Source organism: Populus trichocarpa, chromosome 1 (assembly GCF_000002775.5).
Source record: "Populus trichocarpa isolate Nisqually-1 chromosome 1, P.trichocarpa_v4.1, whole genome shotgun sequence".
Classification (NCBI taxonomy): domain Eukaryota; kingdom Viridiplantae; phylum Streptophyta; class Magnoliopsida; order Malpighiales; family Salicaceae; genus Populus; species Populus trichocarpa.
Genome location: NC_037285.2, coordinates 21,105,079 through 21,122,792, shown reverse-complemented (window position 1 = coordinate 21,122,792; position 17,714 = coordinate 21,105,079). Strand labels below are relative to the sequence as shown.

The window sequence follows — 17,714 nt, the reverse complement described above, 5'->3', positions numbered from 1 at the left end:
ATGTAATTATCTTTTCTTTTATGTACTATTTATTAAGTTATTTTATGTATTTTAAAATTATTATTCAATATATTTATTAACCTCCACCATTTATATGCCTCAGATCTCACTATCCATCTTTTGTTAATAATAGATTTTTATGAAGGACCAAACTTAATCAATTAATGAAAATTTAAGATCTATGATACTCGATTTCATAATTGGTTGATAAATTTAATTAAAAAAATCCAAACTAGATAGACCGTGTGCGTTTTCTATCTATTTTTACCTCTTCAACTTTATTCGTTAATTAAGTTCAAGTTCTGTAATAAATGTGATTATGTGTGTGGGTTTAAAAAAGAAGGTAAACTTAATTTTTATTTGCTTTGATAGATTTAAAAATGTTCCACCTTGACGGGATTTAAAGAAAATCCTAGAAAAAACAAGGATTTTTTCAAGGTTGGTAGATGACTAGAAGGTTGGACTATTGTGCTTGGGTAACACAAGCACATGTAAAACAAATCCCCTGTTGGGCTCAGATGATCATCTTATGTATAAAGAATGAAAACTTAGAAGTTGTGTTATATGTTTTTTGCAGAAAAGATGTAAGAGATGATTAAAGGTTGAAGAAGAGAATGTGAGCTCTCAATTTGACCTAGTTACCTTATGGCTTTTTGACATTTTTATACCCATAAGACACAAATTTTATAGATAATGTTGGTAGTTAATTGTTGAGTGAAATGGATGACATCATAAAGGCCATCTCCTAGGTATGAACATGATATAACGTCATTTTATAGGCTTTATTATGGTAAAATAACATGTGAGCATTTAATGAATGCATGTTTTGTCTTTGTTGTTGATAACGAATAGACTAGGCTTAATTAGAGGGTAATGCACTTAGGGTGTTGTAATTAAACTTGGGATTATAAGCCCTATAAATAGGAATGCACAGTCAATTCTTTAAGAAAAGGGGACAAAATTGGCTCACCAAGAAAAATGTGTGTGGTTGGTCTGTTAAATAGATAGAAAGATGAGTCTTCTAAGTAGAGGGATAAAAGATAAGCCCTTTAGAAGGGACTTGGTAAGTTTGTTAAAGAAAGAGATATAAGTTGAGTTTGCTATGAAGAATAACCTAATATAGGTATGTTAAGAAGAAGAGAGTGAATCTAGGTCCATTAAGAAAAGGGTGAGCATCTGAGTCCACCAATGAGGAAGGATGCATGATCGGTCCTGTTAAGAGAAGATATATGATTGGGAATCCCTTATCAGTTTCTTCTGTCTTAAAATAAGGTTGACTTAGTTTGAGATATAATGATTTTTCTATATATGTGATTTGAGTAAACTAGGGCTTTGGAAATGAAATTCGTCCAGTTTGAGTTGTTTAGCAATGGAATAACTCTAAACTTCTTTTGTGATAACCTTTTGTCCTAGGTGGTGTGGTGCCCTTATACCTGAGCATAATGTAACCACACATATATATAGGAGCGATGCCTTTATACTCGAGCAATGTGGCCTCTTGTACCTAATGGAAAATAAGTTTTTATACCTAGGCAAGGTCTATAAAGCAAATGCCTTTATATTTAAGCAAGGTGGTTGATTTGAACAACTTATGAACAATAACTTATTAAGAACAACACATGGAGAAAAAGTCTTGTATTTAGAGTAAGTATTGCCATAACCTATATGAAGGTGTCTTCTTTATTTTTCTTGGTCTAGTTTGCACCTTCGTGATTGTTTTGAAGACCTCACTATATTTTATTTAGGTGTTGTTCTAAGCTTAGAAAGAGAACATCTTGGTTCTCTTGTACCCGAATGGAGATCATGTTGTACCCAAGTATATGTTCTCTTTTAGCCAGGTTGGAGAGTCTTATTAGAGGAAATGTCATTTGGCGGAATTTCATAAATATCATGTTGAACCTGAAAAATAAGTGTTTCCTTGTTTAGGCTAGAGATTTATATAGAGAAAATACCGCATATAGGATATTTTATGGAGGTCACATTGTACCCCAAGTAAAGATGTTATTTCACTAGATTATAGAGCTATATGAAATCTATCTGACATATCCATATAGAAATTTAGCATATAAGTTTTTTCAAAGAGACCATACTTAGTGATTTATCTTGGTGAAAAATTCATAAAACATATACTAAGTGATTTATCATAGGGATCATCGTATGATGATAATTTTATAGAGATTGTATATGCCAATGTGTCATTGGGATTTTCATAGAGATTTTCATAAAGATAGATATTTCTCAAGTATATTATCATAAAGATTTCTCATAGAATCTATACATGGCAATTCATTATAAACATTAGGTTGTACTGGGCATATAATTTTCTTACATAGGAAAAGTTGTATTTTGTACTTGCGATGGAAAATGTCTCTTGTATCTAGGATGAAGAGTGTATTTGTACCTAAAAAACATTGTTCCTTATACCTATAATGGAGAATGGCTTTGTATATTAGGTTGTACCCATTAGGATAGAGGCAATCTTACATAAAGAATATAATAGCAATCGTACATGGAGAAATTACTTCTTTTATTTATTAAGATTATTATATAGAGATAGTTTCATGAAGAAACTTTCATCACTTATCCCACTCGAATATGGTTTTTCAAGATTTATTTTACCTTTAGAAGGGTCCTGCCAATAAAGAAAAACAATTCTTTTTATAAGGTCACGTCATAGACCCTATTTATTAAGGCCTTAATGATGAATGGTTCAATAAGGCCCTCTACCTTCAGTATCTCTTGATTAGATCTTTTTCGATATACCTCAGTGCCCACATTCTCCTTTAGATGATGTTCAAAAGTTCGGTGGAGCTTTTCTTAGTTAGAATGCTAGTGTTAAAGCAGGTTATAAAATTTGCACTTAGATCCTTAAAGTCAAGATATGGCTCCAGGATCTAAATAGGAATACCATATTTTGGACTAACCCATAAAACATTGTCAAACAAATCTTATACATGATATTTGTGTCTTGCATAATCAATTATATATTGTTATGCATGTTTTGCACATGCTCTCTTGTATTTATGAACTCGTCATAATTGTCTAGGTTAATTTAGAAAGAAATGAAGTCTCTAAAAAAACATGTGCTCAATACATGCTTGGCCAATGAAGAGCCTCTCACCTAATGAGTGTTATATACCTCTAAATTTAGAGCTTGTATCACCATGTACTTGATCTCATCATAATATAAGGACGTGTGAGCATTTAATTCATGTACATTTTATCTTTATAGTTAATAGGGTTTAACGATAGGATTTGGGAGTATAATCCATGTCCAGGAAGATGCATAGCCAGTCTCTTAAGAAGGGGAGCCGCAAATTCAGTTCGCCAAGGAGAATAATCATTGTTATTTCATTAAGGAAGGGGAAAAGAGGTTTTGCTAAGGAGAGAGACCCATTATGAGTCCACCAAGAAGAAGGATCCAAGGGGATTCCATTAAGGATAATGACACATGCATTCGAGACTTCCAAGGAGAAGGGCGCATGCATCCGACTTCGCCAAGATGAATAATACATATCGAGCTTACTAAAAAGGGTAGATCCAAGTATGCTATTTTTTTAGAGTGGACATACTACTTGGCATCCTTCATCACATCTATGCCTTTATAGTTTAATAGTAGATAAGGACCCATACTATGGTGAGAGCCCACCCAAATCTTTTCCAACATGAAAAAATGATGTTAAGATGACACAAGCATTAATAAAGAAGCTAGAAAAACTAGATACTCTGGTCATTAACTTGACTAGGTTTAATAAGCTCGGCTATTTTAAATTATATGAATAAAAAATGCAACAACAATAAATAAACTAACAAAAAAATTGATGATGTAGAAAAAGACCCGAGTCCATCCAAGTTAACATGCCAAATATGGGACTTAGTTGTGATATCAGGTTAACCTTGTCGAAAGCATACTTAATAAAATTATGAAATTCAATTATCAAACAATTCAATGTTGAAGCGCAAAACCAAAAAAATAATTATGAAAAAGCAACAAAAAAAAACCTGGGTCAACTCGGGTTAACCCTCTAACCATGCGACCATTGGCACAAGATTGGAATAAGCCAATAGAAAAGAAATAGAAAAAAAGCATGAAGACTAATTTTCAATAAATCAAAAGTTGAAGAAAATAATTTTAAAAAATAACATAAAAAATATCAAATTTAACCTGTGTTAACAACTAAAAGAATGAAGACTAAATTTGATATAAAAATAAATTAAAATCAAATGTTAAGGGATATGATTGAAAGAAAAAAATCAATTAGAAAAATGATAAAAAAATAAATATTAATTAAAATAATGAGGATCAAATTTAATATAAAAATTAAATAAAACAAAATGATGAAAGATGAAATTGAAGAAAAAAATCAATCCAAAAAAATTTTAAGAAATAAAACAAATAACAATCCAAAGAATAATGAACAAATTGAATTAAAAAAAACTAAAATGATACATTATATTTTAGCAAGGAGAATAGAGAAAAGATTGAGAAGGAAAAGAAAAAAATATATTGAAACTAAGCCAATACACCATCATGTGCACTCGTCAAAACATCTGAAAAATAATGATTAAACTCATTCAATTTGCCTCCAAGTCAATTTTATATTTGTAAATAATATTTATATTTATTAAAAGATAAAATCATTACCAAGTCAACTTGATAATAAAAAAAAAAAAACTAGTTTAAAAGGATGAAAAAGCCACTAAATAACAATTAATTTTTTTTATTTTTAAAAGTAATTGAATCTTTACATTTTATTTTTAAAATATAAAAGGATTGAATTATTTCTAATCAATTTTTAAAAAAATTCTACTTTCAAAGATAATAGAGACTGTGCATATAAAATATTTAAATACCGAATTGTCACGGGTAATTTCATAGTAATCAATGGAACATGGGGGGGAAATCGTTTAAACCTAATAACAAAATAATTGATTTTTTTATTAAAAAGGTAAAATAGTAATTATACTGTTACAGTAAATAGTTATCTATATATCTATAAACACAGTGTATCCTGGCAGACATTCCAGTTTTTTTAATTTCCCGAGGTCATCATTCTATTTTCCCCCCAAAGCACGTACTGAATAGGACTAAAAAACAAAAACGCACCTCCATTGTTGAGGAAAGAATGAATCAATCACGGACTTGTTCATATCCAATCATCATTTCTTGAACCGCATAAGATTCCCTCTTAGTGGTCGCTGTCAGAACAAACGAAAAAATATTTTCATGCAATTATTATTTATTATATAGTCATCATTCTGATCCTTTCCTCTCCTCTCCTTTCCCCATATATATCCATCACGGGCTGCTAGAAAACAATGTCTCTGCTTTTTTTCTTTTTCTTTTTCTTCTTTTATAGTTATTAATAATTAGAACTCTCTTCCTTTTTCTATATAACACAGGACTTGTTTGCCCTCCTTTCTTTAACATTTGAATGGCCTCATTTTGTTCCCAAAACAGAGTACCTAAGGTCTCTGTTTTTCTCTTCTTTTCCCTTGTCTGCTTCTTACTTTTTTCTTCTAGCCATGTAGTTTTGGCACAATCATCACCAGTTTTTGCCTGTGATGTTGTGAGCAATCCATCCTTGGCCAGTTTTGGGTTCTGTAACACGTCGTTAGGGGTGAGTGACAGAGTTGTAGACCTGGTGAAAAGACTCACATTGCAAGAAAAGATATTGTTCTTGGTGAATAGTGCAGGGAGTGTGAGCAGACTTGGGATACCTAAATATGAATGGTGGTCGGAGGCTTTACATGGAGTTTCTTACGTCGGTCCAGGCACTCATTTCTCTAGTGTTGTCCCCGGAGCTACAAGCTTTCCTCAGGTCATCCTCACTGCTGCTTCCTTCAACACCTCTCTCTTTGTAGCCATTGGAAAGGTAATATCATATCTCTATATTCTTTGTTTCAATTTGCAAATTTACTCTTTTTTTTCCCCTTTCATGTTGTTTGATTTTCTTTCCCCTTCAATTCTTCCTCTTCTTGACTTCCTAAATCTTAGCAACGAAGACAAGTCTTTCTTTCTTAATTATAGTTTTTTTTTTTTTTTTATATTGTTTTGAAATATGAGATAGATTTGGTGGAAGTTGTTTTCTTGTCGGAAAAAAAGAGGTTTGAACTCGAGACTTTGTAGATTCTATCCAAATGTAAAAAAGAAGAGAACCAGATGCTGGGAAATATACACTCAGCCAGTGTAGGAAATGCCCAGAAGAAATTTTTTTATTGTTCCATTGGAACTTCACGGTGAGGATTTCGGTGGCGCTACAGTTAATCAATAGAATTAGGTCCAAAAGCAGAAAATCTTAGGTACATTATGCATGTGATGCTGAGTCAGAGTAGGTGGAATTGTAATTGTATCCCTTGAGACAACTTTCAGATCCGTAGACTTTTTTGTATCAGTTCGGTACACCTTTTTCTAGTGGATTCCAGCTTGCATGTTAGCGAGACTGGAGTCGTCGGCAACGTATGGAAATTAATTGACGGACACCGATCTTATTTTGATCCCACCTTTAATCATTGTGAAGAAGATTCTTCATATTTCACCTATATTTTATTATTTATAGCACTTTTTTTTTGCAATTTTTGCTAACCGAATCATGTTGAAGATAAACAAGGATCATTTACTTTTTTTGACTAGCCTTTGGACACCAATACTGCTCTCTTGACTTGAAAGGAGGATTTACCTTGTTAAAAAACTGAAAAAAAGAATTGAAGAAGGAAAGGAGTTCTGGTTTTCATGTTTAACTAGCTCCCTTTTGGTTGAATCCATTGATTCTGGTGTCCCTCTATGTTTGTGTTCTGCAAAACTCGAGAACTACATTCTTATGACTGAAAGGATTATTGAGTCTAACCAGAATTGTGTGGTGGAAAATGCTTCCCCAGATGGTTAAAGAAACCAATAAGTTTTTTATTGTTTGAAGGCTATATGTTAAAACTCTCAAGGTTTTGCAGGTTGTTTCAACGGAAGCAAGAGCAATGTACAATGTGGGATTGGCAGGATTGACGTTTTGGTCACCAAATATCAACATATTTCGAGACCCCAGATGGGGAAGAGGCCAGGAAACTCCAGGAGAGGACCCCTTGCTCTCAAGTAAATATGGATCAGGCTATGTTAAAGGACTGCAACAAAGGGATGATGGCAATCCAGATGGACTTAAGGTTGCTGCATGCTGTAAACATTACACAGCCTATGATTTGGATAACTGGAAAGGGGTTGATCGTTACCATTTTAATGCTGTGGTAATGTTCATTTATTTAATCTAACACCTGTTTTTTTATTAGGAAGGTCACTTTCTCTCTCAATTATAGTGTTTTCTCTTTAATGATTTCGGCTAAATTCGTACAGTTTGTTTATCATGAGTTAGGTGACAAAGCAAGATATGGATGATACGTTTCAACCACCTTTCAAAAGTTGTGTTGTTGATGGGAATGTTGCTAGTGTCATGTGTTCTTACAACAAGGTTAATGGTATACCCACCTGTGCTGATCCCGACCTCCTCTCTGGTGTAATCCGAGGGGAATGGAAATTAAATGGGTATGTATGAAATTTCAAAAATGTTCACAATTTGATTGTGTTTATATATCATATGTTCTTTCCTGGAAACTAAACCGGGCATCTGCAGGTACATTGTTACCGATTGTGATTCCATAGACGTGTTCTACAACTCCCAGCATTATACCAAAACACCAGAAGAAGCTGCAGCCAAAGCTATATTGGCAGGTATTCGTTCTTGGATTTCTAGGTAGATTGATTTTACTTTGTCAACAATGGTCAAATGAGAATTTGGATATACCTTACTGAATATTTCTCGTTTACAATAAAATAAATTATATTTTATTTTATTTAAATATATAAATTCAACTTAATCGAACTCAATTATATAGTTACAAGCTTGGAAGATGTCCGAAGAGAGATGTCCAAATCCATGCCTTTTTAATGTAGAATGACATTTTTAATAATCATATATTTTGTTGTATATTAAGTGGTTCGAACCACTCCTTTGCAATAACAACAATAGAAAAGACAACACTTTTGGACATATCTTGTTATATTTTTATGATTTGTTTTGCAATTTCTTTTTCTGATTTCCATTGGGATTCAAGGAATTATGTTGCTAAAATGTTTTGATTGGATAGGGTTGGACCTCAACTGTGGATCTTTCTTGGGAAAACACACTGAAGCAGCAGTAACAGCAGGACTTGTGAATGAGTCGGCCATTGATAGAGCTGTCTTCAACAATTTTGCCACTTTAATGCGACTTGGATTCTTTGATGGTGATCCCAGCAAACAACTCTATGGGAAGCTAGGACCAAAAGATGTATGTACAGCAGAGAATCAGGAGCTGGCCCGTGAAGCTGCCAGGCAAGGGATTGTGTTGCTTAAGAACACCGCAGGATCACTTCCTCTATCTCCCACTGCCATAAAAAACCTGGCAGTAATTGGACCAAATGCCAATGTCACTAAAACAATGATTGGAAACTATGAAGGTAAAACTTCAATTATTTCATCCAATTTCCTTCATATTACTTCCAATGTTCATCAAATCAACTTGTTAAACGATGTGTTTTGATATGATTTAGGTACACCCTGCAAATATACAACCCCTTTACAAGGACTAGCAGCTTTGGTTGCAACAACATATCTACCTGGCTGCTCAAACGTAGCCTGCAGCACTGCCCAAGTAGATGATGCCAAGAAAATAGCAGCTGCAGCTGATGCCACGGTGCTTGTAATGGGTGCCGATCTATCTATAGAAGCAGAGAGTCGTGACAGGGTGGACATTCTCCTTCCAGGGCAGCAGCAGCTTCTGATAACAGCAGTTGCAAATGCATCCACTGGACCTGTAATCCTTGTTATAATGTCTGGGGGAGGCATGGATGTATCATTTGCGAAAACTAACGACAAAATCACAAGTATCCTATGGGTTGGCTACCCTGGCGAAGCTGGTGGAGCTGCCATAGCTGATATTATTTTTGGTTCCTACAACCCAAGTACGCACCAACCATCCCATAATTGTGTTTTCTTAGTTTTTCAGATCTTTTCATTTGATTCTAAATCTGTACAGGTCAGCTTGTCGGTCGGCTTGTATATTATAGTAGAATATGAGTTTGAATTTAACCAAGAATCTCTTTCCAGGTGGGAGGCTACCGATGACTTGGTATCCACAATCATACGTAGACAAAGTACCAATGACAAATATGAACATGAGACCAGATCCCTCCAATGGCTATCCTGGCAGAACCTACAGGTTCTACACCGGAGAAACTGTTTACTCATTTGGAGATGGACTAAGCTATTCTGAATTCAGCCACGAACTAACTCAAGCACCTGGACTAGTATCTGTTCCTTTAGAGGAAAATCATGTCTGTTACTCTTCAGAATGCAAATCAGTTGCTGCTGCTGAACAGACTTGTCAGAACTTAACCTTTGATGTGCATTTGAGAATCAAGAACACGGGAACAACGAGCGGAAGCCATACAGTTTTCTTGTTCTCTACTCCCCCATCAGTGCACAACTCACCACAGAAGCATTTGGTGGGTTTTGAGAAGGTCTTCCTGCATGCACAAACAGATAGCCATGTGGGATTCAAGGTGGATGTTTGTAAGGATTTGAGTGTGGTTGATGAGCTCGGAAGCAAGAAAGTTGCCTTGGGAGAACACGTTCTTCATATTGGAAGCTTGAAGCACTCCATGACTGTAAGGATTTGAAACAAGACTTTCAAGTCCTCTGCAGTGATTTGATTTGTTGTTCTTGCATTCCCTTTAGAAAGGCATTTCAAAATGCAATTATTGGCCTATGGATAATAAACAGGTCGGGAGGTTATGAAAAATTCACTCAATTATTACTCAGAATTAAGATTTGAAACCCGAAGGAATACAAAGTTTGGCTCCAAAAGAAGATAAGCTGAGCTTCATTTTTCCTATAGATCTTTGCTTAAATTACTGCTATCCCTTTCCTATCCAAGAGAGTGGATTGATGAACTCCACTCTATAATTATTTATTTTTCCTATTTATATACCTATTTATTTTTTATTAAATAAATATTGATAATTATTCTTTGAGTATTTTAAAGGTTTTAGGAATGGAATAACACTCATCATCCAATGATTTATACTAAACTAAAAAAAAAAATATTAGGGCTTTGAAAAATGGACTTAAACTTGTAAAAAAAAATGCAAAAAAAGGAGAATTAACCAATAAGTTAGAATATTGGAGTGACGTGGACTGCATAGAGATATGAGAAAAGATGTTGTTGTAGATTTCTTAGGTGAAAATAAATACTCAACATGTGATTTTATTTTTTCAAAAATAAATTAACCTTAAAAAAATATAAAAAATGAAAAAATAATTTCTAATACACAATGAATCCAAAATATACTAAAAAGGAAATTAAAGTATGAACTTCTTAAGATTTGTTTTTCGTTTAGCACACTAAACCCAACATATAATAGAAAAAAAAATTAAATTATAAATTTCTATTTATATATAATCTTGAATACTCATGCATAAATATCTATCAAAGTAATAATATATAAAAAAATAAAAATTTAAAGTTTCCAAAAATATTTATCTATAACAATTAGATAAACATAATAATCTCTTGCTAAACTAGAATTAAAATAAATCCTAAATGCATAAAAAATAATAAATTTCAATATATGCATATATATAAATAAAAAACAATAAGGTCAACATAATATTAATCACAAAAAACAAATACTACAAAAAATAATAAATAATAAATTCAAATATAAACTTGTAATTGAAATTTTCCCAACATAACATGTTATTATAAACAACAAATTAAAATAAATACTAAAAATGTAAATATTCCATAAACAAAAAAACACAAAAACAGAAAACTAAAGCATTCCTATACTCTTTGTATATGTGTGTGTAATTCAAAATATTAATTCAACATACATGATTCAAATTCATTTCTAGAGATCAATTAACTTTAAAATATGCAATATAAACATAATGTCAAACATCTAGATGCGAATCTAGAGGGTAAGAACCCTAGAACCCATAATCAAGATTGAATACAACCCAAGAAAGTTAAAATCAAGTTGAAAAGAACTTGACCTAATGATCACTTGAATCAAAGAACCATAGTTATTGGATGTAAACTCATGCTCGTTGATATTAAGGAAATCAAGAGCTAAAAGTATAAGGATGAACGCCACAAAGAAGTAATATTTGATAAGTTTTTAAGAGTTCAAAGAAGAATCAAGAGTATGAGCAACCTTGCACAATCTAAGAAAACTAAAATTCAAGTTTGGATAGAAACCTTTATCCAAAGATAACTTTGTATCTAAGAACCAAAGGTGTTGAAAATTAAACTTGGAGCCATTGATTATAGGGAATTAAGAACTCAAAGTATACAAAGATGTCACAAAGTCAATTATATCTTGATAGGTCAAATTTGTTCTTTGTCACGACAAAAAGGAAAGTGTTACATCATGACTATTGAATTTTGCAGTAAAGAAAACAATATATAGTCCTTCTAAATAACCCTAATGGATCCTTATTGGGCTGCAAACCAATTAGCTCAAGATAATAATCAGCTAACATAAACTTAATGCCTAAAACAAATCCTAAAACATTGATTTTGTGCCAAAATAAACCCAAATTAAAACACAAGCCCCAAAATGAATGTAAATATTCAAATAATAAAATAAAACAAAAAATAAAATCTTGAAATAATTTAGATTAAAATAATTTAGCCTAAAAGTAATCTGAAATTAAATACTTTAGCCTTTTTTTCCTTGAATAGCTAGGATAAATAAAGAATTCCTGTAAAAAAAAAATTTGAAATGTTGAGGAATCCTTATTATACTTGGAAGCTATATTGCTGCCCATTAAAGATTCTTATATAATTAAAAAACTTTCAAAAATAAGTTGTTAAATATCCTTGCATCATGAGAAAAAGAATCCTCTCTAAATATAAAGTCTACAAGTCAAAAGGCACCAAATAACAAAATCTATATTACATGTGATAACCTATATCGCAAGACTTTTTCAAACTTCGATTGATATAAAATTTTAACCCAATATACAACTATATGTTTGGAAACTTCTAGGAAATTTCAGCCTGATTAAACAATTTGATTGATATTTATGCTTGATAGCATAAAACTAGACAATAAGCACAATTACGCTACAATCCAAATTTGCTTGTTCAACCTTTTTTTGGATCATATCATTCATTCTCTCTTCAAAATAATGCAACCTTGAATCACCAATAGGTACTATGGAATAGGAATTTTGATCCAAAATTTCAAATATCAAATTATAGATACCTAACTGATTTTAATAAGACTAAACTTAAGAACTTCAATTTACCTTGTTACCCAAATAAATCACCCCTTCTAATACCTAAAATTACAATCTTGTTGATTTCTTTTTCTTTTTTTACTATAAATAGATATTCTCAATAGAATTAAATGATGAATATTTTTCTTTTTTTTTATCATAAGATCCAATAATGCAAAACTTAAGACAATAATAAAAGAAAACAAAACAAAACCGACTGAATACAACTTTAACTAAATCATACTTGAAACAAGACACAAAGAAAAACAAAAAAAAAAGATATATTTAGAAACAAATTTAAACAACGAAAACAAAGAGGATGTAACCGATGCGAACCCCTAGAATAGCAAACTTGAAACCTACAACGAAGTAAATAAACAACCTAAGAAAGCCAAAAATCATGTTTGGATAGAAACCTTACCCTAAAGATAACCATGTACCTAAGAACCAAATGTATTGGAGATTGGACTTGGTATTGTTGATTATAAAAAATCAAGAACCTGAAGTGTGCAAAGTTTTCATAAGGTCAATTATACCTTGATAAGTCAAATTTGTTCTTTGTCACAGTAAAAAGAAGAGTTGTGTCATACAAAACACAAGTTTATTCAAAACATCATGGTTGCTGAATTTTATAGCAATAAAAACAATATATAGTCCTCTAAAATAACCCTGATAGACCCTTATTGTGTTGCAAACCAATGGGCTTAAGCTAATAATTTGCTAACACAAACCTAATGCCAAAAACAATTCTAAAACATTGATTTTGGGCCAAAACAAACCCAAAATAAAACACAAGCCCTAAATTGAACATGAATATCCAAATAATAAAATAAAAAACAAATAAAACCTTAAAATAATTCAGATTAATACAAAAAATTAATTCATCCCCAAATTAATTTGCCATTAAATACTTCAGCACTCATTTTCTTAAGTAACTAAGATAAAAAGGAATCTTTATGAGAAAAGTATTCTGGAATATTAAGGAATTCTTGCCACAATTAGAACCATGTTACTGCCCATTAAAGAGCCTTATCGAACTAAGAAAATCCTAAAAATAAATTGTTGAATATCTTTTTATTGTGAGGGGGGGAAATCCTCTAATAGGAAGTCCACAAGTAAAAATGCAATAAATAGTAAAATTTGTATTTCATGTTCTGACTTGTATCGCAAGACCTTTCCATAATCTAATTGACTTGAAATTTTAAACCAATGTGCAACAATATTTATAGAAAATCATGACAAAATTCCAACTTGATCTAATTGTTGGATTAAGAGTTATTCTTGATAGTGTCAAACTGGACAACAAGCACAATTATGCTAGAATCTGAATTTCTTTGTTCAACCTTTTCTTGGATCATATCAAATCCTAAATCAACTAGGAAAATATTGCAAATCCAAAACTATAACTTTTGGGCCTTATCACAAAGTATTTCTTATGATTGATTTCTATAAAATTTTAACTCTATAGAAAACAAGACCTTCAGAATATTTTAAAAAAAATTCAACCTGATCCAACAGTCATATCAAAACTTGTGTTAGTTAATATAAAACTATACATTAGGAAAATAAGTTCAATCTGCATGCCTCAAGCCCAGAACTAGCTCCTTCCTATGCATGTATTACATTGACTGAAGTTTGATCATCCATTGTTGTAATCTTGCTGTTTGTTTTGGACCAAATATCCTGAATTGGCCAATTGAAAGCTTTTCAAATCTTTTTAGCCATTGATTTTGTGATTGGCCCAACTGACACCTCTAGTAGATCCTTTGGTGATACTTATTGATTCTCATCATTCCCTTTATCCTTAAAAGAATTCAACCTTGAATTGTCACATACATCAAATAGATAAAGATTAGAAACATTAAAAGTAACATTAATGCTATACTCATATGGAATATCTACTTTATATACATTGTTATTGATTTTGTTCAAGAACTTGGATTGAACTATCTCTTCTAAAATACAATTTAGATCTCTCGAGGTTGGAAATCTTTCCTTTCTCATATACACCCAACCTAATCATTTGGTTCAAAGATCATATGTTTATGACCTCTACTAGCTTTAGATGCATGTTTTTTTTCTCAATATATTGTCGAGCATTATCATAGAGTGTCTTCACCATCTTTACTTTTATAATGTCATCAAAACTACTAACTTTTTTATCAACAGGTAAATGAATCAAATCCAAAGAGGTTAGTGGATTAAAATCATAAACAATCTCAAATGGTGAATAATCAGTAGTAGAATGAACACTCTTATTATATGCAAAATCTATGAACAACAAACATTCTTCTTAATTTTTCAAATTATTTTGAATGATAATATGTAATAAAGTAGTTAAAGTCTTATTTACAACTTTCATTTGACCATTCATTTATAAATGACAAGTTGTCAAAAACAACAACTTAGTTCCCAACTTTCCCATAAGATCTTCCAAAAGTAACTAAGGATCTTAACATCACAATCAGAAACAATACTCTTAGAAACACCATAAAGTAGTATTATCTCTCTAAAGAACAAACTATGAATATTGGTTACATCATCAATTTTATGACATGATATAAAATATGTCATCTTAGAAAACTTATCTACAACCATAAAACTCGAATCCCTATCCTTTTTTTTACTTAGGTATACCTAAGACAAAGTTTATGGAAATATCTAACCAAGGTTCATTAGGTATAGGTAAAGGAGTATGTAACCCATACAGTAAGATCTTAGGTTTACCTTACCTACATGCGATACATCTATCACACACTCTTTGTACATCATGTTTCATTTTAAGCCAATAAAAGTGGTTTATGCAAAACTTTTAAAGTTTTCTTAACACTAAATTTCCCATTAAACCACTCTCATGAGCTCCATACACAAGCAATTCATGCACAAAATTATCAGTCTTACAAAGTTTATTCTTTCTAAAAAAAATAATAAAGTCAATGAAATTTATCATAGCTAACTTCTCACAAGCTTCATATACATTAGCAAAATCACTATAATCAGCATATAAATCTTTAACATATTCGAAACCCAATATTTTTATATTAATAATAGAAAGAAGGATATACCTTCTAGATAGTGCATTAACCACTACATTATCCTTACCTTGCTTATACTTAATAACATATGGAAATGTTTCAATGAACTCTATCCACTTGGTATGTCTTTTATTCAACTTACCTTACCTCATCAAGTGCTTTAGGGTTTCATGATCCAAATGGATAACAAACTCTTTCAAGCACAAGTAGATAAGCTAATACAAACCTCGTAATCACATGATCACGCAACCCACAATAAAGATGTAACTTCCCTAAGAAAGTCAAATAATCAGGTCTGATAGGAGTGTAACACAATAAAAACCTATCTCAGGACGTCAACACTATTGGAATAAAAACCCTCACCCTATGAATATCAATTCATGAATGAGAAGTATAAGAAAGACATCACAAACTCTGTTAATCTATGATAAATTAATTTAGTTTGTTAGAAAACCAAAGAATATGAGAATCTCTCTCACACAAGCTAGATAAATTTGATAGTAATAGTATTATCCTAAAGCTGTTTGTTTACATGGTTGCTTCTACTTTTGAAGCAAACCACAACAAACAATTGTTTGGTAAAGTTAAAAACACAATTTATTATTCATGGGGCCCAATGCATTTGTTTAAAACGCAGGTAAAATCAAAGCAGCTCTCGGCTACATTTCATCTTCTGTGCAGTGAACTAAACTCTGCACTATTCATTTTTTTGAAGTAAACAGTGCGAGTGAATTAATTCACTCGCACTGTTCACATGAACAATATATTTTTTTTGAAAAACCAGTGCAGTGAATTAAATTCACTCACACTGTTCTGTTCACGTTCACGTGAACAGTAAATTTTTTTTTTTTGAAAAACTAGTTTAGAGTGAATTAAATTCACTCATGTGAACAATATTTTTTTTTCCCTGAAAAACTAGTGTAGAGTGAATTAAATTCACTCGCACTGTAATCTCAATTTTATTCCTGATAATATTTTATCTAATTTTATTGCACGCTCAAAAAATTATGAAAACTGTAATTCTTATCGGATGAATTTTGTACGTAATGGAATTGTAGATGGTTTAATGGAACAATAAAAAATATTTTATATAAAGTATTATTTATTTCATGATGTAATAGTAGTAGTTAAATCTAAATATTTAAATTAAAAACCATTAATATATATATATATATATATATATATATATATATATATATATATATATTAGTTATTTTATAACCTTAATTTTAACCGTAGTTTTAACCAAACATATATAAATATCCAACCAACCTCAACTAAAAGTATTTTTTATGAAACAACTTTTTTCAAACCACAACCACAAAAGCTACCACAATACCAAACACACATTAAAAAGGAACGGAAGTATAAAAACACCTCAAAATCATATCTCCTTGCATTAGATCCCTTGTAGCTGAATCTGAAACTTGTAGATGAAATATTGTCCTTTTGTGCCATCCATTAATCTTCTTTCCTTGCTAGAAAGATGATGTCTTGAATGCTAAAGTTTCTTCCTTTATTTAGCTGAAAGTATGCTCTAAAAAAAGGAACGGAAGTGGTAGAAATATCTCCTTTAAATAGCCTTCCATAATCTCCCTTTGATTAAATAAATCCTGTAAAATAAGAAAAAGAACAAGAAAAGAATCTTAAGCCTCTTTGCCACCACATATATTCCATAATGGATATGGAATTCTTGCAAGCTATGGATAATAGTTGCTATCATAAATGTCTCATTGTTTAACATGGAATCCTTGTGGAATAGGTAAGTCAATAACTAGCACACATTATTCTAATAACATTAAGGAATCCTTGTATTGACTGAATCCATAATACATAAGAAAACAATATTTCTTCTATTTTCGCACATTCTTGGCACATTTCAATCCTAACTTTAAACACGTCATTCTCCCTTGTCTGGATAAATTAGTAAGCCTATCATATATTTTTAGAAAAGGTATGAATGTCTACTTTTCATTCCAATAAGAATAATATCAATATTTTTTATGTAGCTCTAGATAGAGTTAAAAAAGTAGACGAAGGTCCAAATAGATAAATTTGACAAGATTCATCTAGTAACTTCGACCCTCTAAAATAATCCCTTTGCAAACTTTGATTGACTTGAAATTCTAACCAATATAGAATAACATGTCTAAAAACTCATGTAAAGATCTCATCTCAATCCAATAGTTGAGTTAAAAGTCATGCTCAATAGAATAAAACTGGACAGTAAGAAGTTTTACGTCAAAATTCAAATCTAACATTGTTTGGATCGTATCATAAGTTTCCAAAGTCCTCACAAATACATAAAGATATTTTTCATAAGTTAGTAATTCAATATTTCTCCATTAAGCTGTTTACTAAAGTAA

General features: G+C 31.4%; 1 protein-coding gene across 1 annotated transcript; it reads left to right on the top strand.

The window, feature by feature from the left end:
• Positions 1 to 5,322: 5,322 nt before the first annotated feature.
• LOC7473018 (beta-xylosidase/alpha-L-arabinofuranosidase 2) lies at positions 5,323 to 9,922 on the top strand. The gene is made up of 7 exons (XM_024593677.2): positions 5,323 to 5,876; positions 6,949 to 7,236; positions 7,362 to 7,531; positions 7,620 to 7,717; positions 8,134 to 8,484; positions 8,578 to 8,988; positions 9,134 to 9,922. The coding sequence occupies exons 1-7, from the start codon at positions 5,436 to 5,438 to the stop codon at positions 9,703 to 9,705; spliced, it is 2,331 nt and encodes a 776-aa protein (XP_024449445.2). The 5' UTR covers positions 5,323 to 5,435; the 3' UTR covers positions 9,706 to 9,922.
• The last annotated feature ends 7,792 nt before the right edge of the window (positions 9,923 to 17,714 follow it).